The 26,225-nt window shown below is 49.2% G+C and overlaps 14 protein-coding genes across 14 annotated transcripts; 4 read left to right on the plus strand and 10 right to left on the minus strand.

Moving 5' to 3' along the window:
- Positions 1-29: 29 nt before the first annotated feature.
- GL50803_0017330 (uncharacterized protein) lies at positions 30-506 on the minus strand (the record flags this gene model as incomplete). The annotated part of the gene is made up of 1 exon (XM_001706439.2): positions 30-506. One exon carries the CDS (start codon positions 504-506, stop codon positions 30-32), a length of 477 nt encoding a protein of 158 aa, XP_001706491.2.
- On the minus strand, positions 463-2,277 carry GL50803_0010190 (NLI interacting factor-like phosphatase; the record flags this gene model as incomplete). Its single annotated transcript, XM_001706437.1, has 1 exon — positions 463-2,277. The coding sequence occupies one exon, from the start codon at positions 2,275-2,277 to the stop codon at positions 463-465; it is 1,815 nt and encodes a 604-aa protein (XP_001706489.1).
- Positions 2,278-2,610: 333 nt separating this feature from the next.
- On the minus strand, positions 2,611-3,063 carry GL50803_0010192 (uncharacterized protein; the record flags this gene model as incomplete). Its single annotated transcript, XM_001706435.1, has 1 exon — positions 2,611-3,063. The coding sequence occupies one exon, from the start codon at positions 3,061-3,063 to the stop codon at positions 2,611-2,613; it is 453 nt and encodes a 150-aa protein (XP_001706487.1).
- A 175-nt stretch (positions 3,064-3,238) lies between these two features.
- GL50803_0010193 (putative WD-repeat membrane protein) lies at positions 3,239-6,121 on the minus strand (the record flags this gene model as incomplete). The annotated part of the gene is made up of 1 exon (XM_001706433.1): positions 3,239-6,121. The coding sequence occupies one exon, from the start codon at positions 6,119-6,121 to the stop codon at positions 3,239-3,241; it is 2,883 nt and encodes a 960-aa protein (XP_001706485.1).
- A 55-nt stretch (positions 6,122-6,176) lies between these two features.
- On the minus strand, positions 6,177-6,422 carry GL50803_0037578 (uncharacterized protein; the record flags this gene model as incomplete). Its single annotated transcript, XM_001706431.1, has 1 exon — positions 6,177-6,422. One exon carries the CDS (start codon positions 6,420-6,422, stop codon positions 6,177-6,179), a length of 246 nt encoding a protein of 81 aa, XP_001706483.1.
- Positions 6,423-6,523: 101 nt separating this feature from the next.
- Positions 6,524-7,018, plus strand: GL50803_0010196 (uncharacterized protein; the record flags this gene model as incomplete). The annotated part of the gene is made up of 1 exon (XM_001706429.1): positions 6,524-7,018. The coding sequence occupies one exon, from the start codon at positions 6,524-6,526 to the stop codon at positions 7,016-7,018; it is 495 nt and encodes a 164-aa protein (XP_001706481.1).
- A 21-nt stretch (positions 7,019-7,039) lies between these two features.
- On the minus strand, positions 7,040-8,164 carry GL50803_0017329 (RING-type zinc-finger domain-containing protein; the record flags this gene model as incomplete). Its single annotated transcript, XM_001706428.1, has 1 exon — positions 7,040-8,164. The coding sequence occupies one exon, from the start codon at positions 8,162-8,164 to the stop codon at positions 7,040-7,042; it is 1,125 nt and encodes a 374-aa protein (XP_001706480.1).
- Positions 8,165-8,225: 61 nt separating this feature from the next.
- GL50803_0017328 (High cysteine membrane protein Group 2) lies at positions 8,226-12,125 on the minus strand (the record flags this gene model as incomplete). Its single annotated transcript, XM_001706427.1, has 1 exon — positions 8,226-12,125. The coding sequence occupies one exon, from the start codon at positions 12,123-12,125 to the stop codon at positions 8,226-8,228; it is 3,900 nt and encodes a 1,299-aa protein (XP_001706479.1).
- Positions 12,126-12,174: 49 nt separating this feature from the next.
- GL50803_0017327 (Xaa-Pro dipeptidase) lies at positions 12,175-13,509 on the plus strand (the record flags this gene model as incomplete). The annotated part of the gene is made up of 1 exon (XM_001706425.1): positions 12,175-13,509. The coding sequence occupies one exon, from the start codon at positions 12,175-12,177 to the stop codon at positions 13,507-13,509; it is 1,335 nt and encodes a 444-aa protein (XP_001706477.1).
- Positions 13,510-13,575: 66 nt separating this feature from the next.
- Positions 13,576-15,333, minus strand: GL50803_0017326 (Na+ driven multidrug efflux pump; the record flags this gene model as incomplete). Its single annotated transcript, XM_001706423.1, has 1 exon — positions 13,576-15,333. One exon carries the CDS (start codon positions 15,331-15,333, stop codon positions 13,576-13,578), a length of 1,758 nt encoding a protein of 585 aa, XP_001706475.1.
- Positions 15,334-15,487: 154 nt separating this feature from the next.
- Positions 15,488-17,446, minus strand: GL50803_0017325 (putative Pumilio-family RNA-binding protein; the record flags this gene model as incomplete). Its single annotated transcript, XM_001706422.1, has 1 exon — positions 15,488-17,446. One exon carries the CDS (start codon positions 17,444-17,446, stop codon positions 15,488-15,490), a length of 1,959 nt encoding a protein of 652 aa, XP_001706474.1.
- Positions 17,447-17,617: 171 nt separating this feature from the next.
- On the minus strand, positions 17,618-24,286 carry GL50803_00112258 (Sec7 family protein; the record flags this gene model as incomplete). Its single annotated transcript, XM_001706420.1, has 1 exon — positions 17,618-24,286. The coding sequence occupies one exon, from the start codon at positions 24,284-24,286 to the stop codon at positions 17,618-17,620; it is 6,669 nt and encodes a 2,222-aa protein (XP_001706472.1).
- A 96-nt stretch (positions 24,287-24,382) lies between these two features.
- On the plus strand, positions 24,383-25,852 carry GL50803_0033513 (uncharacterized protein; the record flags this gene model as incomplete). Its single annotated transcript, XM_001706419.1, has 1 exon — positions 24,383-25,852. One exon carries the CDS (start codon positions 24,383-24,385, stop codon positions 25,850-25,852), a length of 1,470 nt encoding a protein of 489 aa, XP_001706471.1.
- A 77-nt stretch (positions 25,853-25,929) lies between these two features.
- On the plus strand, positions 25,930-26,184 carry GL50803_0023439 (TM2 domain-containing protein; the record flags this gene model as incomplete). Its single annotated transcript, XM_001706418.1, has 1 exon — positions 25,930-26,184. The coding sequence occupies one exon, from the start codon at positions 25,930-25,932 to the stop codon at positions 26,182-26,184; it is 255 nt and encodes an 84-aa protein (XP_001706470.1).
- Between the last annotated feature and the right edge of the window lie 41 nt (positions 26,185-26,225).

The raw sequence follows: 26,225 nt of genomic DNA on the forward strand, positions 1-26,225 counted from the left end.
TACAGCCCGCCTAGGACCCCCACTACGCGCTATGCACCTCCAGCAAGCTCCCGCTCCTTAATCCGCAGGTCTATTATTTCCTGATAAAGGGCCGACAACTCCTTAAAGTGTGCCTGGAGAGTCTTCTTGTGCTCGCCTTCTCTCGTGATGTTGTGATAGTACATATAGCTATCGATGATCTTGTAAGGTATGGCCCGCTCCATCCTGAGCTCAAAGTCATCCTTGTCCCGGAGGTAAACAAAGTTCGCCCCCAGGATTATCTCGCTCTCCTCCTTCTCTGGCTCCAAAATGTAGAATCGGATAACTGCTGTCTCTCCCCTTTTGCTCTCCTCCTCATCCTTTTTCTGCGCCAAGAAGACGAATAGATAGCGGTTCTTGTATATCTCCAGCTCTGAAATTAAGTCTGCATCGTACATGGGGAGGTAGATGTCTTTGGGGATGACCACGAGATTCGTCTGCACATTAGCCGAGAGGGCGTCCTTCCTCATGACAATTGGTATCTCCATCGTAGTCATCTTTTTTGTTGCCCGTTCTGTCCGCAGACGACCGAGGAGGTGTCTCTTTTGAGGGCAGAAGCCCACGAGCAAGGAAGCAGCGTGTATAGAACAGCTCACTTTGCCTCCGATAGAGCAGCGCACTTGTCATCAGCCAGTTTTGTGTGACCGCGTGAAACGGAAAGACAGACGTGCATGTTTGGTTGATTTCACCGGGATCATAGCACATAAATGTGTCTGGCACAATAAAAAGCTCTGATGTGTCCTGATCACCAGTGCCATTTCCGCGAATTTGTATATCGGTCCAATCTCCAAGAGCAGCCTTCACTAAGCCCGGAGAAACCTCATCTGGATTGCACCTTAACAGCAGATGAGCACACTTTGCATAGCTTTTCTTCCACAAGCTACCGCTCTCGGAGACAAGGACGTGAGTAACCTCGTTGTCAAAGGTCATCGCTACCCGCCCTCCAAGCAAGTGGATGAGCTCTACACGGAAGTCCATCAGCGTCTCGGTCTTACGTTTCCATTGTGCAGCCACGATGTAAGGCCCTTCTGTAACAAGATCAGCTGCGTTAGGCAGAAAAGGTATGTAGATGACGCATCCTCTGAGGACCTTGCCCATAATTTCCTCGACCGCTTCTCGAGCGCTTTGGCACTGTAGCACATCTGTTTGCTTGAATTCCTCAGGATGCATGGAGGATTGGATGTAACGTAATATATTCTTGAAAGAGTGCAGCTGGGCGACGGAAAACGTATAGAATCGATGGTCATACACAGGCTTATTCCTCTGGGCTAGGAATGTGAAGTCATTCTTGCAATATCCTGTGACAACTTTTGTTAGCGACTCCAAGGGATAGACCTGCTGCTGCCACATATAATTAAAGCAATCCAGACCGTTTGCTACGTAAAAGTCAAAGCTCTTGAGGAAGCCGCATTTGGTTCCTCTCCACGGGACCGAGCTGTTGTCTATTGCTATGGAATTGTCGATGAGAAGCTGGATGCCCCCAAGGAACCGGTTCACACCCTTCATGATGTGGTTGTCTAAATCAGATAGATGTTGGTCGGCTAGATTGCCACACTCGCCCTCAAAATTAATGACTGCCCCACCCTCATCATCGTGTGTTACCTCGGCACTGGCGTCCCCGTGTCTGTTTGCCAGCTTCCTGTCCAGGAGCTCGTACACCAGCATGCGCTGGGGATCTATCATTTTGATAACTTGTTGGGCGTACTCCTGCGTTCCTAGCGTGCTGATGATGATGGCGACTGTTTTGTATGTCTTTAGAAAGAAGCGAAAGATACCGGGCCGAAACATTATCGTCATCCGCAGTCCCTGCACCTCGACGGCAGTAGGTTGCAGCCCGCGCTCGGGGCATCCGCAGAAGAAGTCTTCGGCCTCTGCTAAATATACATCTAGAAATGCTTCGCGGTATTCAGACTTGGATGCATAGGACGCACGCTTGGAGACAATATCGCGGGACATGCGGAAGGCATGATGAGCGCTCAAATTAACCGAATTGATCCGCTGGATGTTCTGGAGGGGCTGGCCCTTGACGCTTCCCCATGCATAGAGGATGGTATTGTCGATATCGAGGAACAGAATAAGCTTCTTGCTCTTCAGCACCGCATCCTTGTATTGTTGGAGCCAGTTTTCTCGCCTTATAAACTTCCCGTCCCGATACTGATAATGCATCACAACTTCTGCATGGGGCAACTTTTGCCCACATCTTATGCAGGCGAGTGACTGCATTGCAACAAGGTCGTGGCTACAGGGGCGGGCAAGCATTTTCTATTGGAGAAGAATCCTTAGACCCCTGAATTTTCTGGTAATCATCCGCTTTACGGGAGAGCTATCAACGGATTAGCGATAGATAGATACCACTACGAACTATATGCCCATGCTACAGCTGTGGTACTCCCTGCTCCTTCTCCTTATTTTCAACTGAACTTAGATGAGCCTTGACTGCCTCGCACTCTACCAGAAAGGTCTCTTTGCGTGTCAGTTGTTTCATAACTTAGCCTAGGATCAAAGCAAGTGTGTTGCTCTCTGGACACCGGGTGACCTAAGTAATGCCTGTCAGGCAGAGCTCTGCGCTTCCTCCAACTAATCTTTGCTAGTTTACTTAATGGGCACATCCACATCAGCCTGATTGGGATCACTCAGAAATTTCCCTTTATAGAGATCAACGAAGTCAGAAAGCTGTATCCTTGCCTTGAAGTCTTCTCCGTATTCGCCTGCTCTTGTCTGCTGGTCATACTTGAACGAGATGTTGTGAAGGCGCCCCTGGGCTGTCCTCTTGATCAGATTATTATCCAAGAAAAAGCGGAGAACCCTTTTGTGGCTCTCCTTGTCAGTTCCATCTATGTAGAAGCACGCGACGCCTCTGTCAGCATTGCTGTGTTTGGCCGTAGTAACCACCTCAGTCGAAACAGCCAGCTCACAAATCCTGGCAACAAACGCGCGGTCATTCCAGAAATACATCCACTTGCCGCAGAGCTGTGGGTCGATGCATAAGCCCTCTGGACCTATATAAAAAACCCAATACGCGGTTTCGTGGACATTCACTTCCATTTTGAATTAGGCTCCAAAACAATCAGATTGGGAAAATTGGATTATGTGTAAAATATGTTGGAAGTACAAGGTAGCATTGAAAGTTTTAGCATTCTGGCAGAAAGACAGAGCCACGGGTTCCTATCCTGTTTGGAGAAACTACGGGAGAGGAGATAGAAGACTCTTTCCTGCTCAATCAATAGACCAATGTATCAATCAGCTTTGTGATAACATTGACGGAGTTTGTGATATGATTGTACTGCTCTTCGATGATAGCGTAAACTGGGCGCAGTGACGATAGGAGCTCCTTCGATTTGCTTATTGTAAGTGCATGGTACCGGAGGAGGCAGCAGAATATTACAACGAACACGTCAAGACTAGCGTACGTTCTTGTTGTTGAGTGATGGCCGGCCCAACTACCAAGCAGCGAACAAAATGCCGAGAGGGAATCGTCATTAAGACATTGGATTTCTTGATCGATAATCCCGTGGTTCAAAGTAGTAATTTCGGGCAGCAACGAGGAAGCATCACTTGGCATCTGGAAAATCCTTTGGAAGCAAGAGCTGCCCGCGCGTGAAAGCTGTGCGTGGTCCTTCGCCTGCAGACCTATGTAAAATGGAAGGCGGTCCTTTGTGGATGCAGAGCCCGCCCGGCGCAGACGACCCCCGTATTGCTCCAGCAGCTCCCGTGTCGCGTGCCGATCCATTGCCACGGCATACAAGCGGCTTGCCAGGAGACTGTCCTTATGCAGAATGATTCCAAGTGACTGCGGGCCTTCTGTCAATAGGTCCAAGCAGCGGCGAATGTTCTTCTCGGCTGACTCAGCCTGCAACGAAGCCTCTACATACTCCGCATCATCTAGCGCTATCCCGAGACCATACTTTTCATTGTTCTTATAGATATACACACCAGGGACACCCACGAATGTTATTGCCACCACAGTATTATCAGACGTCACAGTGATAGAAGATATCGCAGAAAACTCCCTGAACTGCTGCTTGGCAACGATTTTATCCAAGAGGATGTCGTACACGATTACAGCAGCATGGGATCCGGTCATTTCCGGAGAGCTATCATCTACAGACCCTCCGTACACGAGCCGCTGGCCATGCTCAAAGAAGGATAGGCAGTTATGGGGGACCTCTATGTTGATAGACTGCATCCGGCTGAGAGCTATGCCAGAGCTCTGCGATATGTCCAGAACATAGAGTGCTGTCGCCGACGTTATAGAGACCAGTCCACGGATAACATCAAAGGCTACGGCTGTCACCACGATATCACCTCCCTCTGCGTCCGGTAGCAGCGAGCGCAGGCTGACCTCCTTCACTGCTTTGCGCGCTCTGATGTCAAATAGGACGATGTACCCTATGGAGTTGACCGCGTAGAGCATCAGACCGTCATATGAGAATGATAGCCTAACAACAGACCGGTTTAGACAGTCTGGGTGAGAGAATAAACACGGAGCGCACCCCACCAGACGGCCACTCTGTAGCGCATACACGGCGGCACTGGAGCGGGTCCCAGCAAGGGCGACATAGTTCCCACAGAGGGAGATCACGCAGCAGCTGACGCTTTCTGACGACAGGCGGCACGCAAGATAATTTTCATTGGCATCATCTCCGTTACCAGCTACGAGAGTAAGGTTATCCTCGTTCTCGATGAATTTCACACTTGTCGGTAGAGTGACACGATATCGGGATCTGAAGCGCTCTGCAGCCCGAGCATCAACAAAGTCCTGAGGAAGCACTCCGCCGTTCTCCTTCTTGAGCTTGGCCATTTCCCGCTTCTCAAGAGCCTCCCGGCCTAGATATCTGTCCGGAAGAGGCTCTATTAGCTCCTTGTTTTTGTAGAATGCCCACAAATGACAGAAGTCCTCTCCTCTGTGCGCAGTCACAACATTTGCCCAATGCTCATCACGGAGCTCACAGGCGTCGAAGTCAATGACCTCAGATGGATACTGCTTGTCATGGGAGGAAAAAAGCTCGGAATTGTTCCTTTGATAGATCTGTACGTATCGTAGAGTCTTGTCCAAACCAGCTGTAAGCAAGAAAGGACAAGTCTCGGCTGCATGCACTATGTTGCTGCTGTTCTCGCGGTAAAACTTGGCCAGGGACACGCCTCCGCGATGCCCTGTGCGATGCTTAATCTGCTGTATGACAGTCAGGTTGGAATCGTACCCCAGAATCCGAATGGTATTATCCGCGCCAGAAGAAAGGATGTATGTGTCTGGTAGCCAGAAGAGCGAAGTAACGCACATGCTGTGGGCCTTTAGCTCGCAGAGAATTCGACGTGCGTCCAGGTCAAAGGCTTGGATGCGCCCTTGCTCTGTACCCACAAAGACGATGGCGTGTACTGAGGAGAACGTTGCACATGTAAAGCTATCTCCACTAAGGTCGCACGGAAGCGCGAACAGCACGCGCTGCTTCTTGAGGTGCACCATTGACACTCGCGACGGCTGGATCACAGCGACGACATCTATCTCTGGGGAATTAACAATGCCCACGACGGGCTCTCCGTGTGCAAGGGAAATGTCGTTGGGTCCTTGCCGCAACGCAGTCACCCGCTTGTTTTTGTCTATATTATGGAGCTCCATCCTTCCACTGCTAGTCACGACCAAGACCTTATTCAGATATGTGTCCGGGTGCATAATCAAACTACAGGTGTCTGTGGGGTGCTCAAGTGGCAAAGACCTAGGAGGCTTTATCTGCTCCATAAGCTCCAAGTCATATATAATGTATCGTCCAGACGCATCAAATGCAACCAGCGTCGACTCCTGAAGTACAAGGCAGAGGGGCCGATGGAGCAACCCGGAGATCTCTGCTACCAGCCGGCCGCGAGTGTATATTTCGAGCTCTGTCTTTCGCTGGTACATGACTACGGTCTTATCACTATAGACAGCCATCTGCCGGATTGTGTCGGGGAGGGCCGGAGAGTAGACAAACGGGGCAAGCATGTCGGCTCTATAAACAAGAAATCCGCGGCCAACAGACGCCGCAGCATAGTACTCCACCCCGAGGCGTCCGATGGCGAGCGGGGTCTCGTCGACGATGACACCGACGATCTGGCTGAGGGAGAGCATTTACATTTAATTGCTCGTGCAAAATTGAATGAAAGAACGCCAAATAGACTACAAATCACTTTCCACCTGCCGGCTTCTTCTTGACGGAGGCCCCGCGCTTTGTCTTCCGCTTTGTCTTCTTTGCGCGGACAATGGGCTCCTTCGCCGCCTCTTCCATGTACCGAACCGTCCGCTGAATCGACGGGTCACAGGCCTCGAGGCTCGGCACCGGATAGGAGAATGTGTCTGGCGGACTGAAGGGGAAAACGGCAAAGACCGGAGCCTTGTACTTCTGCTGCGCTGCCTGTGCGGGTGCTGCCATCACGCTGCCGTTGGAGCGGATTTTGCTGCTCGGCGGGCAAGCGGTCTTAATTAAAAAAGTATTTTAAATTCATATCTTTTAGTTCTAAAAAGGTGCGCTAAATGACAGATGAGCAGGTTGTTCACGCCACAGCGGCCGGCCCTGAAGGCGCAGAAGAGACCCCTGGGGTCGTAGAGGCGGCGGGTGGGGCCAAACGCTTCACAACACTCGACGACATCGTCAAACAGAGGCGGATTCAATACAAGGCCGAAAAGGCCGCCAGGCAGGCCGGCAAGGGCGGAAAAAAGAACGGGAAGATAGTGGTCAAGATGAAGGGTGTCAGCGAGTCTTCGGCCGCATCTTCGGACGCCGTCGTCATGGTGTATAACCTCCCGCAGAGCATCACCAAGGAGAAAATGCGCGAGATTGTCAAGGACTCCGTCTCAGTGTACCCCGCAAGTATCGAGCTGGGTAAGCCCATTAAGGTCGGATTTGGAAGTGAGGATAAGGCGGCAGAGTTCGCAGACAACATATCTAAGTTTTACTGTAAGGAAACTAGCAAGAACGTCGTTGCCAAAATGAAGTCCAGTTCCGTCACGCTTGTTAAAAGGGTCTGAGTCGCGTCTGCGCTATGTAAATTACGTAGACCCTGCGAATGCACGGGCCATAGTCCGGCCTCGCATCGCATCGCCGTCGAACACCCCTCGGAACCGGCTTATGGGTCCCCGAGCCTCTGCGGATTCCTCTACGCGTTCGATGTCTGCGGTGCGGCAGGTCCAGATCGCCGTGTTGAGGCTAATGGTGACGGTTCCGCCGTTTATCGCACGCACCACTCCGGTCTGACCAGACCACTCTCTTCCAAACTCGGAGCATTCTGCCCGGACCCTCACTGTGTCTCCAGGGTGGAGCTCGCTGGCCTGCGGGGTCTCCGGAGATGACGAGTCAACGTCTGGTGGGGATGGTGAGAGACGCCAAACGTTGGCTCCAATTCCAACGTCCTTGGGGATCCTGTGTGCGAGCTTGGGGGAGTTATCGACGACATCGGGCGCCCATCTGACACTATTGCGACTCCTTTCTCCCCTTTGCTTATCTCGACGGGGCCACTCGGCCAGTGATTCCTGCTTTCGCGCAGACCTTAATGGAACCGTTACCACATGCTGCCCCTGGTCTTTATGGTGAGTACCAGGCTTCTGATCCTGCTTCTTGATCTGCTGGGTTAGCTGAGATGTCGGTGCAGGCTGATTTTGGGACGGAGGGCTTGCCGATGAGTCCTCCTCGACGCTGTCGTCTGCGTTCCTGGAGATTCTGCTTGTTCTGTGGTAGCTTTTGATTATTTCATTAGCGATGGACGGTCTAGGTCGCACCTCCGCTTCTTGTGTGTCCTTGTTGAATGCGTCTGACAATAGTGCATCGAAAGTTAATGGCGACTGGACGTCCTTCTCACCAGTAGCTGAGTTAGCACGCTCTTCGTATACGTCTACAATATCTTTGTTTGAAGCCGTATCTACAGGCAAGACATTCAGTGGCTCAAAGGTCATGTAATCGGCGTTAAAGGCGTATTTCTTCCCTAATTGTCCAGCCAGCTCTACTATGTGATGCAGGCATATGTTTATGTTGGGTGTTATTCTGTAGCGCAGGCGGCAGATTTTACATGCCTTTTGTCGCTTGGAGCTAAGGCACCCCTTGCAGAATGTGTGCCCGCACTTGAGCGTGATCGGAGCGTTAAAAGTCCGATTGCAGGCGGGGCACTCTAGGAGCTCCATTTTATGAATGTAGCTGCGAATCCTTCGTTCTAGTTCGCACAGTGGTAAATAGTATACCTTATTAGTGGGCTAGTTCGTCGGCCTCCGTGACCAGGGCATCGACCTGGCGTACCATGCGTGCATGCCGGTGATGCTGACACTTCACAATCAGGGCAATGGTGGTGGCGATCGCAATCGCTGCCCCTATAACACTGCACGAAATTGCAGTGGCTGTTGATGCGCTAGAGGCATTTCTGATGAAGCACGTCCCGGTTGCAGTGTCAACAAGCCACGGGTCAGCGCACGTTGTGCACTGGAACTGCGAAGAGCGCGTGCTGTTATAGGCACACTCCAAACAGTGGTCAATGTCTGGGCACTTGACGCAGTAAGACACCCCGTTAGATACGACCTGCGTGTACCCCTCGAGACACCGGAGACACTTGTATTCCTTGTCAAAGGTGCAATCTGCACAATTAGACCCAGCAAAGTTACACTCCCGGCAGGCCCCGCGATAGAGGTACATTTCGCTGCGGCACCTTGCGCAGGTGTAATCATTTGCACAGACAAGACATCCATGCGCATTTTCCCTGCATACTCCAGGAACACAGTCATGATAGGAAATGGAGTATCCACCAAAGCAGCGAGTGCAGAACGTCTTAGAGCACTCTGCACACATGTAGAATAGGCTTTCGCATAGCGTGCAAATGTTACTTATCATAGTGTATCCGGCTATGCAATCAGTGCATTGGAGCTCGCCGTTGCACACACAGCCTTGGGAGCAGTATGGGTTGAGCTGGCACTTACCCCCACGTAGTGTGTAGAATGGCTCGCACATCGTGCACAAGGGGCCGTATGTTTTGGTCATGTAGCACTCGATGCAGTTTGGTATCATGTTGCACGGATAGCAACCGTTCTGCCAGAGGAAGTATGTGGGGGCACAGCCAGTACACGTACCTGAGTACTGGTTGCAAACATCTTGCTTTGAATCCTGCACACACACTCCGTCGATCGGTACATACCCACTCACACACGTGAGACACTTATCCGCGTGTGCACCTGTTCCACACACCTTGCAGTTATCCTGGTTTGTGAAGCAAACACGGAGAATGCATGCCTTGGTGGGAGTCAGCATGAACCCGTTTTCACACTCCTCGCACTGGCTACCGTCATTAATGTCACATTTAGTACAATATGGAAGAGAGCAGAGGCACTTATTTTGAAACTCTCTGTAGTTTGCATTGCAGTGAAGACAAATTTCTCCATTCTCAAAATCACATTCACCGCAAGCAGGATCGGAACATGCACACTCGTTCCCATTTTTAGTCGGCCAGTACCCCCTCTGACAAACAATACAGTAGTCAGGGTTGCCGGGAGGGCAGCTCAAGCAGTTTTCCACACTGCAAGGTATTTCTTCACAGGCGGAAGTTTCTGTCAATCGGTATCCCTTCTCACACATGAAGCACTTCTTTCCATCCCTTGCAATGCATAATATACAATTTTTTACGTCACAAGCACAAGTCGTCCTGTCTTCACTTAGCGCATAATTGTATACGCATACATTGCACAAGTTTCCATTGGCACTGTCGCACTCAAGACATTCTTGAACCATGCACAGACATAGACCTTCCTGGGGCGTATAGTTTTGGACACACGATGTGCATTCCGAGCCGTTGGTTGGAGAGCACGTTGCGCAATTCTGCACTGTGCAGAGGCACTCTGCATTTGATGGCATAAGAGAGTAACCGCGTTCGCACTCTATGCATCCCCTGCTTAGAGAGTACTGCTTGCAATTTGCAACGTTTGGTTGGCATGCAGTTCCAGTGAGTGTGTATCCCAAGTTGCAGATCTCGCACTTTGTACCATCAGATAGATTGCAAACGCGGCAGTTGTCAGCTGCACAGTTGCATGTTGCGCTGGTTGGACCCTTTATGAACCCAGTTATGCACGTGTCACATAGAGCACCATCAGATGAGTTACACGTCTCACATAGTTGCACATCACAAATGCACTGATTCATTGAAAGATCCAGTTTATAGCCAGTAACGCACTCTAGACACTGCTGTCCGTTTGACGGCCTGCACTTTGAGCAGTTTAACAACAAACAAGTGCAGGTCTGGCTATTTGTTGAAAGCTCATAGTTGTCATTGCATTCGGCACATACATTGCTTTGGCCACAGTTTTTACAGTTATCAATGCTGCACGTACTAGTTGTACACTGTCCGGAGGAATCTAAAGTATAGCTTGTCTTACATGCTAAGCATTTTGTGCCGTCCTCGGGGTCGCACTCAGCGCAATTGGTCAGCGTGCATGCACACTCCGTATTATCTGCTTGCAATACAAACCCATTTGCACACTGAATACACATCTTTCCATTCTCGTGGCACTTATTGCAGTTTCTGATCTTGCAGAAGCAGCGTCCGTGAAAGAGCTCCCAATTGGTGTTACAAAACTCGCAGCTCCCTTCATAGATAGGGCTCGCCACCAGACACCCAGGAATTTTTCCCACACAGGCACCGTGGACCAAATCATAGTTCAAATGGCATTCATCGCAAAGCTGACCATCTTGTGGGCTGCACGTTTTGCAGGCATCAATCAAGCATTCACAGCCACCCTCTCCCTTTCGGTAGCCATTAATGCATGCCTTACAAGACCGTCCGTCCTGCGAGCATGTTGCGCAGTTCCGAATGGCGCACTCGCATAGCCCATCGGGTGTAACGTCGTATCCTCCAACGCATACCAGGCACAAGTCCCCGTCATCAGGGTTGCATATGAGACAGTTCAGGGCGTTGCAGGCACACCCAAGTCCATCATTCACCAAAGAATATCCTTTTATACACTGAGCACACAGAACCCCGTCACATTCTTCGCAGTATAGGACCTGGCACTTCACACTTAAGCAGACCTCCCCGGAAAACGCCGTGACGTAACCACTACTGCAAATGGAGCATACAGATCCGTTGACTGGAGAGGGGTATAGGCAGTTTTCTAGACTACTTGCGCATACCTTAAAATCGTGAGAAAGAACGTAGTTAGTAACACAACGGACGCATTGGCTTCCATCTGCAGGAAAGCACTCAGCGCAATGCTCGACCGCGCAGGTACAACTGCGTTGGGAGTAGCTTTGAACGTAACCAGTAACGCAAGTTACACATTGCGCGCCGTCAGTAGAAGAGCAGAAGGCACAGTTGTCCACTCCACAGCTGCACGTGCTGCCATCTTCTGAGAGCCTATAGCCAGTAATACATTTCTGACAACGTGCAGTTCCTTGAGAGCCGCACTGAATACAATTCCTTACGGAGCAAACACAGGCTCTGTGTGGTGTGAGAGCATAGTTAGCATCACACTGGGTACACTGCTGACCGTCAGTCGGGGAGCATGTAGTACAGTGTGGGACGCCGCATATACAAGTTCGTCCTTCATCTTTGAGTGAATATCCACGCGTACACTGAATACAAATGTTGGGCGCTTGTGAAGCGCACACCCGACAATTTTGAACTGTGCAGGTGGCTTGTCCAGGTGATACAAACAAACCTTTGTGCCGTCTCTGTAAGGGCATTCGCCTTTCACTCAAGGTGGTGCATTGTAGTAGAGTAGCACCCGAGTCTGACATGACGTTGATACCGAAGTAAGTGGAGTGGCACGCGAGGCAGTGAGGAACACCACCAACCAACACGCAATCCTTGCAGCCCGGACCCAGCTTCAATACAGCGTGTGAGCATATAACACATGCGCCCATCTGGTCGCCGTCGTGAAATAGAAAATATCCAGGCCGGCAGCCAACGCACGTGCCACCCAAGTGAGAGGTGCATGGAATAGACGCATTACCTCCAAGACATAGACCATCAACGGGTAGAAAGCCTTCCTGGCAACGACGACAATAGTTGTTATCTAGATCCAAGCAGTCAAGACAGTGGGGAATAGTAGAACCACACTGCCCACACCGGAGGAGCGCGGGCAGCAGAGCCACAAAAAAACTCATCATGGCGGAATTACAAGTTAATCATTGTTAAAAAAGATTTTCGTGTTTTAAAATGTCTTTCGTGGAGCACCGCAGCCGCATTGTGGGGGCCTTCCCCGATGATATCATCGTTCTCAAGGGGGGCGAGCAGACTGCCCGTTACAACACAGACAGAGACATAATGTTCCGCCAGGAGTCGAACTTCCTCTACGTCACGGGCTGTAGCGAGCCGGGCTGTGTCGCTTTCATCGACTCGCGCTATAACGTCTTCATGCTGTTTGTTCCCCGCTACAGTCCTGAGCATGCTCTTTGGCTCGGTGAGCCGGAAAGTAACGACTTCAAGCAGGCGAAGTACGGCGCCTCCAACGTGATGTACATCGACGAACTGCCGGCTGTCCTGGAGCAGACGGCGGGGCGCACCATCCACATAGTCGATGGTCTACCCAATATTGAGTTTCCAGAGGGCGCTCTTGTCCTCAAGGACCTTGGCCCGGTGATTGCGGAAGCCAGGGTCTACAAGACAGACTGGGAGATAGAGCAGATGACCAAGGCCGCACAGGCTGGTGCAGACGCCCAGAGGGCCGTTATGAAGCTCCTTACGGATAAGATGCACGAGTTTCACGCCGAGGCGCTCTATGTCGGCTACGTCATGGCCCGTGGATGCAGGCATACGTCCTTCGATTGTATCACAGCAGGAGGACAGCACGCGTCGATCCTCCACTACGTTGACAACGTCTACAAGCTTAACGCTGGGGACACGTTTCTCCTCGACTCTGGCTGCGAGGTCAACGGCTATGCCTCGGATCACACACGTACCTTCCCTGTCAGCCAGCGCTTTACTCCGCGCCAGGAGGCCCTCTATAACGTTGTCCTCCGCGCAAACAAGGAGTGCATAGCCATGTGCCAGCCTGGTACTCCGTGGGAGAACGTTCATATGCACGCCCTTTCCGTCATCCTCCAGGGCCTCCGCGAGTGCGGCATTGTCAGGTCCGAAGGATCGTTCACGGACCAGATGGAGGCTGGCGTGCCCACCATCTTCATGCCACACGGGCTCGGTCATCTGATCGGCCTTGATGTCCATGATGTTGGTGGCTACAGGGACGACATTCCGCGCTCGACAGATCCTAGGCTCTGCAGACTGCGTACCCGCCGCACCCTGGCTCCGCGCATGGTCATCACGGTCGAGCCAGGACTCTACTTTGTCCCGGGCTTCCTCGCAAGAGCGTATGATGACCCCATCATCGCGCCACACATCAACTTCGATGTGGTGGAGGAGTATCGCGCAGAGTGCGGAGGGTATCGGATTGAGGATGACGTCCTGGTCACTCCGGATGGCCCCATTGTCCTCCCCGGTGCTCCTAAGGAGCTCAGCGAGATCTATGCCCTCAGAGACCAAGCCTACCAGTGAGTAGGTGTCAGCGAGTGGCAAGTAAACCATTTACTATTTTGCATCAACACAGATTGTCTATCTAATCTAACGCTTGTCTGCTGGTTTCTCTACGTCCTGCGCTCGAGCCAGCCGTTTGAGCTTGCGCATCGAATAAATCCAGACCCCGATACTAACCACTCCCGACAAAATATCATTGAACGTGAAGCTGAGTATGCAAAGGCGGTAGCGGAGCCAGACATCTTCGGGGATGTACTTGAATGAGACATAATAGATAATAATGAAACAGGCGGGGAGAATAAAAACTTGGGTGGCCACCCCCACTAGCAATCCGATTAGAATCATATTGCATGCCTGGCAAATGGTTGTAATGATAAACTGAAACGGGAGTATTGCGGACGTGGCTAGCATTATTCTTACTATCTGAGTAGACATCATGGTGTATAGCTCAGACGTGCTAAAGATCTGGGAGAACCACGGGATTATTATGATAAATAGCACCCCTAGTAGCAGAAGCAGAACACTGTCATAAATAAAGCAACTCCAGGTAAGCGAGATGAATCTATCATACAGCTTGCGCCCATAGGCGTAGGAGGCGGGAGCTAGATATCCTCCCGTCACCCCAAAGCTTATGGCAACAACGAGGTTGTAGATACGATTGAGACAGGCCCATGAGGCCATAACCTCCTCGTAGGTTTGCTTCTCGTTGCCATTTGGATTGCGATTTGCGTAGTCAGTCGCCAACTTGGAGACAAAGGTACTCACGATGCCTAAGATGACTGTTCCACTCAGCGAGCTTATAAGGTCAATGCATCCAACTCCAAGGATCGCCTTGACATATGCAAAGGTGCGGTTTTGATGCAGCAATCTCCAATCCATTCGCACGTTTCCTCGGAAAATGTAGACATACAGATAGATAAGGCAAACAAGGGTTCGCGATAGAACAATCGCTAAACTTGCTCCCCGAACACCCAGACTGGCATTTGTGGCGGGAACAAAGAGAAAGATGGGAGCAAAAACCCCCAGCGTAAGTACAACATCAATGATGTTGCATATACTGACAAGCTTTACGTTCCCCGTTCCGGACATGATTCCGTTGAGCGTGAAATTGAGAGCAGTTATTGGTATTCCACATATGAACACAAAGATGTAGTCATAAGCTATAGATATTATATCAGAGGAGTGCTCGCTGCTCGCCAGTGAAAGGAGGATTTGCCGTGCTGAGGGAAGCATGATGATAAGCATGAGAATGCCGAAGATGAGCGCCATGGTCACAGCGTTAATGGCAGCTGTCCGGGCCCCGATGATGTCACCCTTCCCAAGAGAGCCGCTGACCGTGGCCGATGACCCTATCAGCAAGGCCCACGCTATGGAGTTGGCAATGAACTCAGGAACCGCAGCTATTGTTAATGCAGCGACAGCCGCGTTGGAATTTAAAAGAGCTTTAGAGACATAGACTGATAAAACAATCGAAACCAGCGAGGTGAAAATATTAGACAGAAGGGGGCCCAACGAGAGACTTAGTAGGGTAACACATGGAGATTTGGCACCGAGGCGTTTATACTCAATGGTGTCCTTATCATCTGCGTCTACGTTATTGACAAGTGTGGCATTGGAGGGCGATCTATTGCAGTTGTCTTCGGGGAAGATGGGGAGAGATACCGTTGGCAGGAGCTCAGAAGTGCTACCAAAGGTTGTTTGCGACCTGAACTGGGTAAGCTCTTTCGTGGTGATAGTGGGGCTTCCAAACTGTTCTTGAGACAGGGCCATCTCACTGCCCTTGGCTGCGGCAAGTGCTGATGGTGCTGCCTTACTGGGACTGGCATCCACCACGTGAGTAGACATCTGGGTAGCTCTATAAGTTCAATTTTTAAGCAACACTTTCACTCGCCACACCTCTTATTTGTCATGACAAACCGCTCATCCATCACATCATGTCGTTATTTTCATAGTGATTCTGTTAGAAATGATTGGAAAGTTGATGGAGGAATTTACAACTTCATCTGGATTTGTGTGAATTTGCAAACTTTTCACACATTTGGACAAGATGCCGGCTATAACTGCAGTTCAGCACCTCAGGAGAGGTAAGAACCCTCTGAGATATGGTCCTCTTTTGCTCGTCTGTGGCACCAATAAATGCCTTCTGCACAACATAATTCCCAAATTTGTCCATGGCCGAGGAAAGAAAACTGCTGCTGGCCATAAGGTTTTCGGTGATAAGCGTGCGCATCCTTCTACTACCGTACTTGAGGCACTTTTCGACGGCGTGGGAGGAAAACTTCTGATTGACGAGAGATCCCTCGTGCCCCAAAATGGGTCTGATCAGGTCGTCTGCCGAGATCAAACCGCATAAACCGTTGTTTGCTTTCTCTAGCGAATACTGAAATACATAATTCCCGAAGCGATCGACTATAAGCTCCATAACGTGATTCTTGATGGCTGTGACAATCTGTACACGCTGCGCCTCACTGCAGAGATCCAGGCAGCGCTGTATGATGCAACAGCCGTGTTGGTGGGTGCCTACAAGCACGAGCTCCCGGATTATCTGGTCATATATAAAGGTACAATCCTTCGGCGCAAAGGTCTCAATACAGCGCTGCACACAGTGATTGCCATTGATGTCTACGATTAGCTTTATAATTCTGTCACCTGCTCCAAGTTGTTGGGCAATTATGGCCTTTTCCTCGTCTGAAGAGACACGCTCAAACAGCTTCTGAATAGACCGGGTTCCATGCAGATTTTGGCAAATGTCAAAGAGGGAATCCTGAATGAGAAGTAGAATCCTTAGCCTCTGACTTGCATCAGAACTTTCAATGATCTTCTGAAAGCAGTAGTTACCCGAGGGATGGATTAGCAGACTCTCCATTAGGGACGGAGTACTATACTCAGCAATAAAGACGTCCAGCAAATAACGAGACTTGTCGGGAAAGTCAGCCAAATACTGCTGGAGGATCTTGCACCCGGTGGGTTCCTTGAATGAAAGAACTAACTTTCGTTCGTAGTCGTTCGTAGGAAGGTCTGGCTGAGGAGCGATAGGCTCATTGGAAAAGACAGTAGTGGTCGAGTTGTGGGTGTCTGAAAGAGCCGAGTGGGTCAGAGTAAATGAAAGAGGACAGGGCCTCATAGTAGTTATCCTTTGTGGTGTGGTCTGTGATAGATCCACAGAGCATGTGGCCGAGCGAGTCGGCACTGGGCTCTGCATACCGAAAATAGGGCTTGAGCAGCAGGAGGTTCGGTCTGTGTCTGCGTCCAGTGAGTATGGGAGAACATGTGGCGCATGCACAGTGTCCTGCATGTAGGGGAAGACTTCAGAGGGGAACTTCGTGTATGTGTCAAGTGCCATGGGCGCAGGCGGCGACAGGATTGGAAAGGAAAGATGGGGTGCCTCATATGAGGTGGGGGTAGCTATTGGAATGTATGAGATCAGTGCGGGATGGAGAGGAGGATTGGTGCAGAGCGGAGTAAAGCCATTGGTGTCCACTGGATAAGGAATAGCCGGCAAGACCCCGTTGGCGCCACACGGGATGGGGTCACGCTGCACATGCGCTGGCTGATGGGGCTCGCTATAGTAATCGACCCCGGAACTGGGCTGAATCATAGGGCTAGAGTATGGGACGCTATTATAGCAGAAGGGGGGCGTTGCCAATTTAAAGGTGTGTGGATCTGTTTGTTCAATAGGAGTAAGGCGTGCAGAGTCATTAAATTGCAACTCTCCGTCGCAAGACACCCCTATTCGTGGTATTGCTTCTAATTCCTCACACTGATTGATGCGGCCGTCACCCAAAAACGCTCCATTTTGTCGGGTTAAACCTGGAGGGAGAATAGGGGTTTGGCGTTCACACCAGACCTGTGGCCCGGGATCGTAGCCTTGCCAGACGGAACTACTGTCCCCGTCTTTGCGAGAACTTCCCTGCACATTCATTGTTACACACAGTGAATGCTTCGGTAAAAGTGTCATTTTAGGCTTTTATTGTCCGCCAGACTCAACACTACGATCCGGCCTAATCCGATGGAGAAGGGCGTCAATCACTTGAGTGGCGCACGAGGACGTAATACATGTATTGTATTTACACCAGTAGCTCGGGGGGCCGATTGCAGACCATAACCTGTAAGCAGGTGATGGAACGGGCTATTGAAGAAAAAGCGCTTTCATGGCCACAGCTATCTTTATTCGGATTTCGCGAGAATCACTAACAATCAGGCTTATGCAGAGATTGAATAGGGTTTTTCGTTGAGACGCTATCTGCTCCCATCGCAGGCTTGCAAGACTAGTGAGTGCAGCCCCAACAACGATAACCATGTTCTCGTGTGCACGTGACTGTGAAGACTCTGCCTTTTCCAAAAGGTCTGTGTAGACTTGAAGCACTTCAATGATCTTAGTCAACACAACCTGGTCTATGGCGCTATCTCCGTTCATGCGCGAGCCTGCTATGAAGAGCCCGACTAGCAAGGTATTCTCATCATCAGCTCCAGAGAACTTACTTTTCTGAATCAATTCAATCATAGTAATTAGACGAAAAATCAATCCACGCAAGTGCTCCAATTCTATGCCCTGTGCTACTTGTTCTAAATGTTCATAGAGCCGTGCATAGGTATTAATTAAATGGGAGATATAATCGTATATGCCTATGTAACTTCCGGATGATCCGCTAGACGCCCCATCACCTCCTTTCTGCTGCCCCTCTGCCACTAGGGACTGCCTGGCTTTTGTGTTCTCTACCCAACTTTCCACAGCGTCTACAAGACTGGTCATGAACTTCAGAGCCTGTGCAGGACTGGTGTACCCCATGGCGTGCACAATCTCTAACTCCAGACTCTCCCCGCCAGAGATTTGAATCTGCCGCTCTATAAGGATGCTTAGTATGTCGCACAAATACGATGTAAGAATTTTGTAGAAGGTGAGTATGGTGCGGCTCCCAGTCGTAAATATAACGTTCTCCAGTCCATAGAGGACCACACTATATATGGCGGTGCTCATCCGCTGATCCAGAAGATAATCAAGAAGTGTATCAAGCACTGTGTGGTACCCACAGCCAGAATCCTCACAGATCTGCAAGCGCGTGCTTTCTAGAACTAGAACAGGCTCACCCTTCTGCCTGATCTTCAACAAATTCTTTAGGATAGGGATTCTTTTGCCAGGATCATGGTTTGTTAGCACGTAAAGGTTGCTGGCGTTACATGCACAAAGCGACATTCGAGGTTCAGCCTTGGTTCGCGCAGAAATAGAGGACAGTAGTGACCCCACAACAACCTCTTTCAAGATCATCATCGGAGTTATTTTCAAGTGGTTGCAAGGGGTGAGTTGACCTTTCATAAGTTTCCCCACGAATTCGCGCAGTAAGTTAATGGCAATATGTCTGGCCGCTTCAGCACTATCCAGGCTCAGCTCAGAAAGAATCCCTACAGTAGCTATAAAGGAGTGTGCATAAGGATTTCCAACAGATAAGGTCGCCAGGTCATCTGCGTAGTTAGAATCACAATGTGTTAGAGACGCTCCTGCTGAATCAACCTGTGAAAAGGAGCATGCCATGTATTCATAGGCGAGATAAATGAGCCTGGTGAACGTACCCATAGACGAAGTGGCGATATTTGAGTCTATCTGCTGTTGTGATAATGCATAGCTCATCCGGACACAGGCCGAAATAAGTGTCTTCTGCTTCTCAAGTAGATCCAGTATCCGTTTAGCGATAGAGTCGCAGCGACTGATGAGAAAGTTCAGCCTGCCTAAGTCATCCTCCATATTCTGAGGTAGTTGCGCAAGAGGTTGCAAAGGAGATCGAGACGGCGATGTACTTCTTAGTGCAGAGATGGACGGAGTGACCAATACTGAGGACTCTGTCTTGAAGTCCAAGGAGTCTGTTGATTGAAGGCTCTGTTCAGACTGTGAAAGGGGGTCGCCGGATTGGACTGAGGAACTCACAACACCCTTAACGGCGCCTTTCCGCAAAGACACTCGTGTGACGGTTATCTCTACTGCGCGTGCGATGTCCTCGATTGTGGAGGTTGACGTGTAGAGACTATCAGAAACGGAGTACAATAACTGCAGCTCCTCTAAAAAGTTAAGGACCAGATCTATCACCTGAATATATGGAGTCTTTTCGAGCAAACTTATCATCGGTTTCATAAGTGCTCGTTGAAGGGCGGAGTCATTCAGAGACACATTTGAAGAAGTCACGGACGATGCGTCAGACGTTATACTATCGTCTAGAAGCGGCGCCTTTGGCGGTACCTTCAACGACTTGATACGCGAGCGTGAACGCATGTGTTGACTCTTCCCCTGAGCAACCTCCAGAGACTTTGATGGCTGCACTGACAGACTAGAGTGCTGCTTAAATCTTGCAAAATACGTTCTGATCACTGATTGGTGAGACCCAAGGCAGAGTATCACTAAGCTTTCATCCGGGTTGCTATAAGCATCGGAGAGCATGGGCTGTATCTCCGAGAAAGTCTTCTTCAATCGATCAAGAGAATTCTTTGCAATTCCCTCAAGGACATAGAGACCCTTCTTAAGGTAATAGGCTGCGCGTTCTTTGTCGCTGCATACTGCATTAGTGGTGGCAGCGAGCGTCTGAGCAGAACAGCTTACAAAGGCACGGAACAGATTGATAAGGCTTTTCGACGGAAAGCTCATGAACCTGTTGTATATGTCATCTAAGATGTGTCTATCTAGGAGATTGTACATGTAATAAATCAAGGCGGCGTCATCCCACTCCATTTCATCGTCATTGCTATCACCAAGGTCTAAGCATCGTTGTATGAACTGTATGTCGTGGTCAATCCGGTGAGTCTGGACCATCATAGAGGTGATAAAAGACTTCTTGGTCGATATGGTCAGCGAGGAATCGCTCTTATATGCATCCATATTGAAAATTCTAAGAAGCTCGCTGCGATCTAAGCGAGGAAACTGGTTTTTATCTGCCACGTCGAAGTAGTATTCAACACACGCAAAGACCTGCAGGTAGAGATCCCAACAATCCCCGCCAGATAGCTTTCCCATGTACATCTTGGTCAAAAGAGTCGTTTTATTTTCAAAGTGGTTTGCAAAGGATAGGGCTGGTGGCTCGCCGCTTAAACCCGTGCGGGAATAGGGTTCTACGATTAAAGGGTTGATGGCAGGAGGCTTTGTCTTCTCAAGATTGGCGAGGATATAGACAAACTCGAGTAGTACGTGTATCACAGTAACAACGTAACAGACAGACGTGCTCTTGGCCCTGGAAACCTCTAGTCCATTCAGGGATCGATCAAACTTTGAATCTGTATGAGACGCGCTTTGCTCTCTAGAAACAATCAGTGCGTGATTAGTTGGACTTATGCTCAACACAGAAAGGCTCTTGATATTAGTTAGCTGAATAAGCTCATCGACAACCGCTCGGCATATAGGCCTGGTCTGGCGAAGGAGAGTGCAGTGCAAAAGAGAAAGAAGTGTAAAGAAGGGACGTAGACACAAAAGGAAGGTCTGCTCACTGACAGTGGGCGCCTGAGTAAGTGTGTGTAAGAGCTCTAGGTGTACGGACGAGTCCAGTTTGAGTAGAAGAGATTCAAAGAACGCAAAGTGATATTTCTCAGCAAGTCGTGCTATCATGGTAGGAGCATATATGACAGCTGAAGCCTTAGTCAAATCTGCATCCAGTGAAACTGATTTTGTACTCTTCCGTGGGCTTTCTAACAGGACTTCGACATCTATCCACTCCTTCATACATGCAGTGGCCAAATAGGGATAGTACTGGTGGCCGTGGGCAATCATGTTTAGAGTTGTATCCTTGCTCCCTGGCGTTGGAGCATTTGCTTTGATGACTATGCCATTGAAAATTGTCTTTGTTCCTCCCGGTGCTTTAAAGTATTTATCCATGAGCTCGACAATCTCTCTTTTAGTATCTATACTACCCAAGGAGAATGGATTGGCGGCTATGTTGTCGTATATAGAGTCAAGAAGCTCACGCGTGAGAATATTGGCCGTGTCTATACCCTTAGTGTTGTTAAAGAACGTGTCTTTTGTCATACGTTGTGTCTTGATTGCCTTGTTGTGTAGGTCGGTGTTAAGCATGACAATAGCAAACATGAGACCGTTACAAACCTGGTGATGTTTAATAACGGCCGTGCTGGCTTGCACATATGCATACGAGATACACGTCATAATCCTTGAGATAACCTGCCCTTCTCCCGGAAGCTTAAAGTGGCTAAGAATATCCCGAAGAGCTTCCTCTACTGGTAGCTGGCCATTAGAGTTAAGGCGTATATTGCTATTTCTATTCGTAGATAAGCCGTTCCACTTATCAGAAAAGATCATAACGTATTCATAGAGGGTGCAATAGTTAGGATTGTCTATTCCGCCAATAATCTCTCCAACAACCTCCTGTGGGATGCCAATCTTTGTGAAGGTATTTTCGGTGACATTGTCAATCAGAAACTGCGCCACTGATCTGTAGTGTTCGCTTGCGTTCATAAATCCGGCTTTGTATTTCTCCATGGTATACGTAGAGTAGTACCACTCTTCGTCAAATGACCGTCTTCTGCCTGTTACTGGCTCAGGGAGAGACAGTGTGGTAGGGGAGTCTAGCGGAACAAGTCTGAGTATTTTATTATTAGCAACAAAGTAATCGACACCCTTTTTCATCTTTCTATCAAATAGAAGATATCCCTTATCAAATAGACGCTTCTTGTTGTGATCTTCCATGAGCTCCTTGATATTGTATCTGTTCTGCATATAGTTGAAAAGCTCTGAGTGTTTGCTCATTGTTTTCTCGGAGCCAGAAGGCACACACTCCAGCGGAATCCTTTGCTCTGCAATAGAGTCGTACTGGTGCAAATAGGACCAATAGGAGATAGAGTATGCTATGCGGCTCAGTGCATATATGGCTGCCTCTGTACAGTTTGTCAGCGAGCAGGTAGCAGGAGACAGATAGTTAAAGCTCTTGGAGCTGTTATAGACGTTCACCCCAAGATGGTGAGCATACATGATCAGATTAGGAACAAAGTCTGAAGACTCTTGCAGAGTGATGGATGAAGTTGGACGCTCGGTAGAATTGCTACTGTCTGCTATTGTGGTCTTTGTCAGTGTATGTGGAGACTCTCCAGGCTTCATCCCAACATCCTGTGCCAAAATGGATGTAGTGGTAATGGGAGATGCAAAGGAGGGTTCATAGCGATGCAAGTACTTGGAGATAAGGTGAAAGAAGAACTTGTGCACAGATGTTTGGAAGGAGTAGACCATGGTTGGGATCTGATAGGAAACATTCTGGGCGTCACCGGATTGTACCTGTGATATCATATATTTTTGAGAAGAGAACTTCTTGCCTGACGATGCAGAGCCTGTGTATTCGGTGACAGCGGAAACTAAGCGATATATAAGGTCGGATGACTCAAAATCGCAATCGAAAGTGACAAATAAATTAAATATGTAGTCAAAGGGGCGAGGAAAGAGAAGCTTGACATACTCGTAATCATTGACATCAAGAAGCTCGTGATTTGGATACGAGTATTTGAATGCAAAGCGCTCTAACTCGGAAATTCCAAACACAAACGTGCTATTGAGGACATCACCGCTAAAAATGCGGCCTATATGGGCTAGAATGCCCATCTTTAACTCTCCGCATGGTACGTCAGGCTCCTCCAAGATCTTAAATATTGTATGTTCAAAGTACGCCTTTATACATTTGGCAGAAATGTGAAAACAATAAATCCGCAGGATAAGCTCCAGCAAGGCAAAAGCAACGGTGACAATGACAGGCTGGGTTGAGTGGGTGACAATGAAGCGCTTGGGAACTATAGTTAACAAATCTTCTGAAACGATTCTTAAGATGACAGGCTCTAGGTAAAAGTAATTTGAAAAGTAGAAGAGAAGATACATTGCGGTAATAGTTATTCGCCGTAATTCATCGTGTGCTACTACCTGGAAAAGAGCACTATTGTAAGTGAGCTCCAGGACTTCAGCAAAGCGAATCGAAAACCCTGCATCTCCAGTTGCAACAGAAGAGCCTTGGGTCACAGCCCCGTCCCCTGAGCTACCACCACCAAATGGCAACCGAAAGATGCCACCACTCGTGGTTCCTGCAGGAAGCAACAGGGTAGGGCTTTCATCCGAGAAGAACTGGAGGATCCTCAAAAGGAACTTAATGTACGAACTGAGAGTAACAATATACTCCTCAGATAACTCAGTGCTTACTCTACTATTGCTTAAGTGTTTGTTTAAAGAGAGGGTTGCATGATAAAGTGATAGTGAAGCATGTGGTGCATACGTTTTACTGGATGCCAGGCCCAGCAGGATTTTGCACATGTTTATATAGGACGGTCCAGAAAGCCCTACCTCGCATACGCAAAGGTTCTCGATCAAGGAAAGGAGCTGCTTGATGGTCTGGTCTTTGTGGAGCTCTGGCTGGGGCTTGTTGAAGAGGCGCCATATCACTATGGCAAGATATGTACTGAAATTCTTTGGTGGCTGACCGTTATCATCAGCTACGGGCTCACTCATTCTCAGAGTCCTGATATCAAATTTTCTTACATTGGTTGGTTCGCGCAGAACAAAATAGGTAAGGACCAAAAGGCTCTCAAAGACGATAGAAGGCAGAGGTTTGTCTCTAAGAATGGAAGTAGTGAACGAAAAAAGCTCCGACATTATCTCGGACGAAACAGACACGTTGCTTGTCTTCGCTACAGAGGAAACCAGGTGCTGTAGCTCTGAGCGCAGTTTCTTCGCCTGCTTCACGTACCCATGATCAGCCTTGGTGGACGGGTCTTCTATTTTGGACAAACAGGTACATGTATACCCAATTGTGTCCTGACTAAGTGAAAAGGACTGCATTTTTTATAAAATGAGCATTAATCAAATCTTTAAAACTTACCTGGCCCTTCACCTTTTCGCTTTGCAGCGTCAGCGCAGCAAGACAGACAATTGAAGATGGGGGATACAAGCTTCTATGATAGATATGCTGTAGAAGACAAGGGCTACTACACTGCGAGAGACGTGCCGAGAACAGACTTTCGTTCCACCTATGAGCTCAACCCCGCCATAGAAGACGTTCTCAACGAAGCACTCTATAAAGACGTAGCCGATGAAGGGCTCAAAGAACTGTACCAGGCGCTCCAGGAGCGTGCTGGAAAGGCAATCAACGAGAACAAGCGGCTAGCCGCGCAGTTGGAGGAGATCACACAGGACAAGCTCACCCTCCAGTCATCTCTAGAAGATGTCAGGGGGCAGTTCCAGCAGGCCCAGCAGAACATTACGTTGCTCCTAAGCCAGATGAAGGCTGCTGATGACGATATAGTTTCATTAACAAGTGCTAACACTAAGGTAGAGTCTGAACTGGAAGCAATCCGAGTCGAGCTTTTTAATCTACGAGAGGAAAATAAAAAAATTAAGGCTATAGAGGCAGATTATGTGGAGCAAATAGAGCGGCTTACAGAGGCGCTGAACGAGGAGAAGAAAGAGCGAAGTCGATTTGAGCGTAAGTTCAATGAGTATAAGCAGAAACTGAACGTCAAGGCCTCGGAATTGGATGAGCTGCGGGATAAGTTCGAGCTGACAGACGAGGAGCGTAACATTTATCAGGCTGAATGCATCAAAGGAAGCATGACTGGTTACGGTAAGCCTGCTGGATACTCTGCACTGGACATCTATACTCTCAAGGAGGACTTCAAGAGTCTCCAAGAAAAGTCTCATCTCACCAGCATTAGCTTTAAGTCTGGGAAAGTGGCCGTGGACTCTGTGGACGCCCTTTCTCCGGATGATTCTTATAAACTCCTGGAGAAGTATGGTAATGAGCCATTTCTAGCATCAACAGACCTTGCTTCTGCGGTGAAGCCCGTAAAGACAACCGTGCCCCCTCGTCCTCCCAGGGAGCAGTCTGGCAACACCCACCAGGGCGCTACGCCGACCTCAGATGCATCGGACAGTAGCTCGACCATAGACGAGCTCTTTGCTAAGTACATGGACTTCGACGCCCTCAAGAGAGCAAAGCTCGATGGCGCTCCATTGGAGGCAAACGCCTTTGGAAATACCGTGGAAGCATTACTCATCGATAGTAATAAGAAGAAGCCTGTAGCCCTGAATCTTACGCTGAACTCAGATGAAGCCGCAAGGTTCGCAAAACCGTCCCTTCTGGAGCGCCATCTCAGACAGGAGCAGTTTCAAGAAATGCAGCCACCAGCGCCTGCATCAGACATTACTGATATCATGCGCAAGTACGGCGCCCCAGCTGCCGCTGATACCACTCAGGAGAAATTTGGCAATGCAACTTCACGAAGTACTTCACACACTCTGGCCATGAGTCTCTTTGGAGATGCCACAACTGCACTGCCACATACAGAACGATATTGGACAACAGAACAGCCACTACTGACAAAGTACACGGCCGATTATGGGTTTTGATAATCCATAGATTGGCACCCTTCGTACGTTAATGCAAACTTCGGGCTTCGCAGTGTACGCCATCCATCAGAAATAAAATGACAAAGTTGCACCATAAGTCGCTATGCTTTGCCTACCTTTGGTGGTTTTTCTTGGGGCTATTTGGTGCGCACCGCTTTTATCTTCACAAGTACTGCACTGCGGTTATCTGGCTCTTCACCGCAGGGCTCTTTGGAATTGGGTGGCTTGTTGACATCTGCTTAATGCCCGGAATGGTTAGTCACTATAATGTGGTGGTCGATGGAAACCGTGCTCAAGTAATAGAGGCCAACAATATGAGGCATGCTGTATAGCGCAGCAAAGTGAACTGCACGGCAGCAAACCACATCTACAT

Source organism: Giardia intestinalis, chromosome 1 (genome assembly GCF_000002435.2).
Source record: "Giardia intestinalis strain WB C6 chromosome 1, whole genome shotgun sequence".
NCBI classification, from domain to species: domain Eukaryota; phylum Fornicata; order Diplomonadida; family Hexamitidae; genus Giardia; species Giardia duodenalis.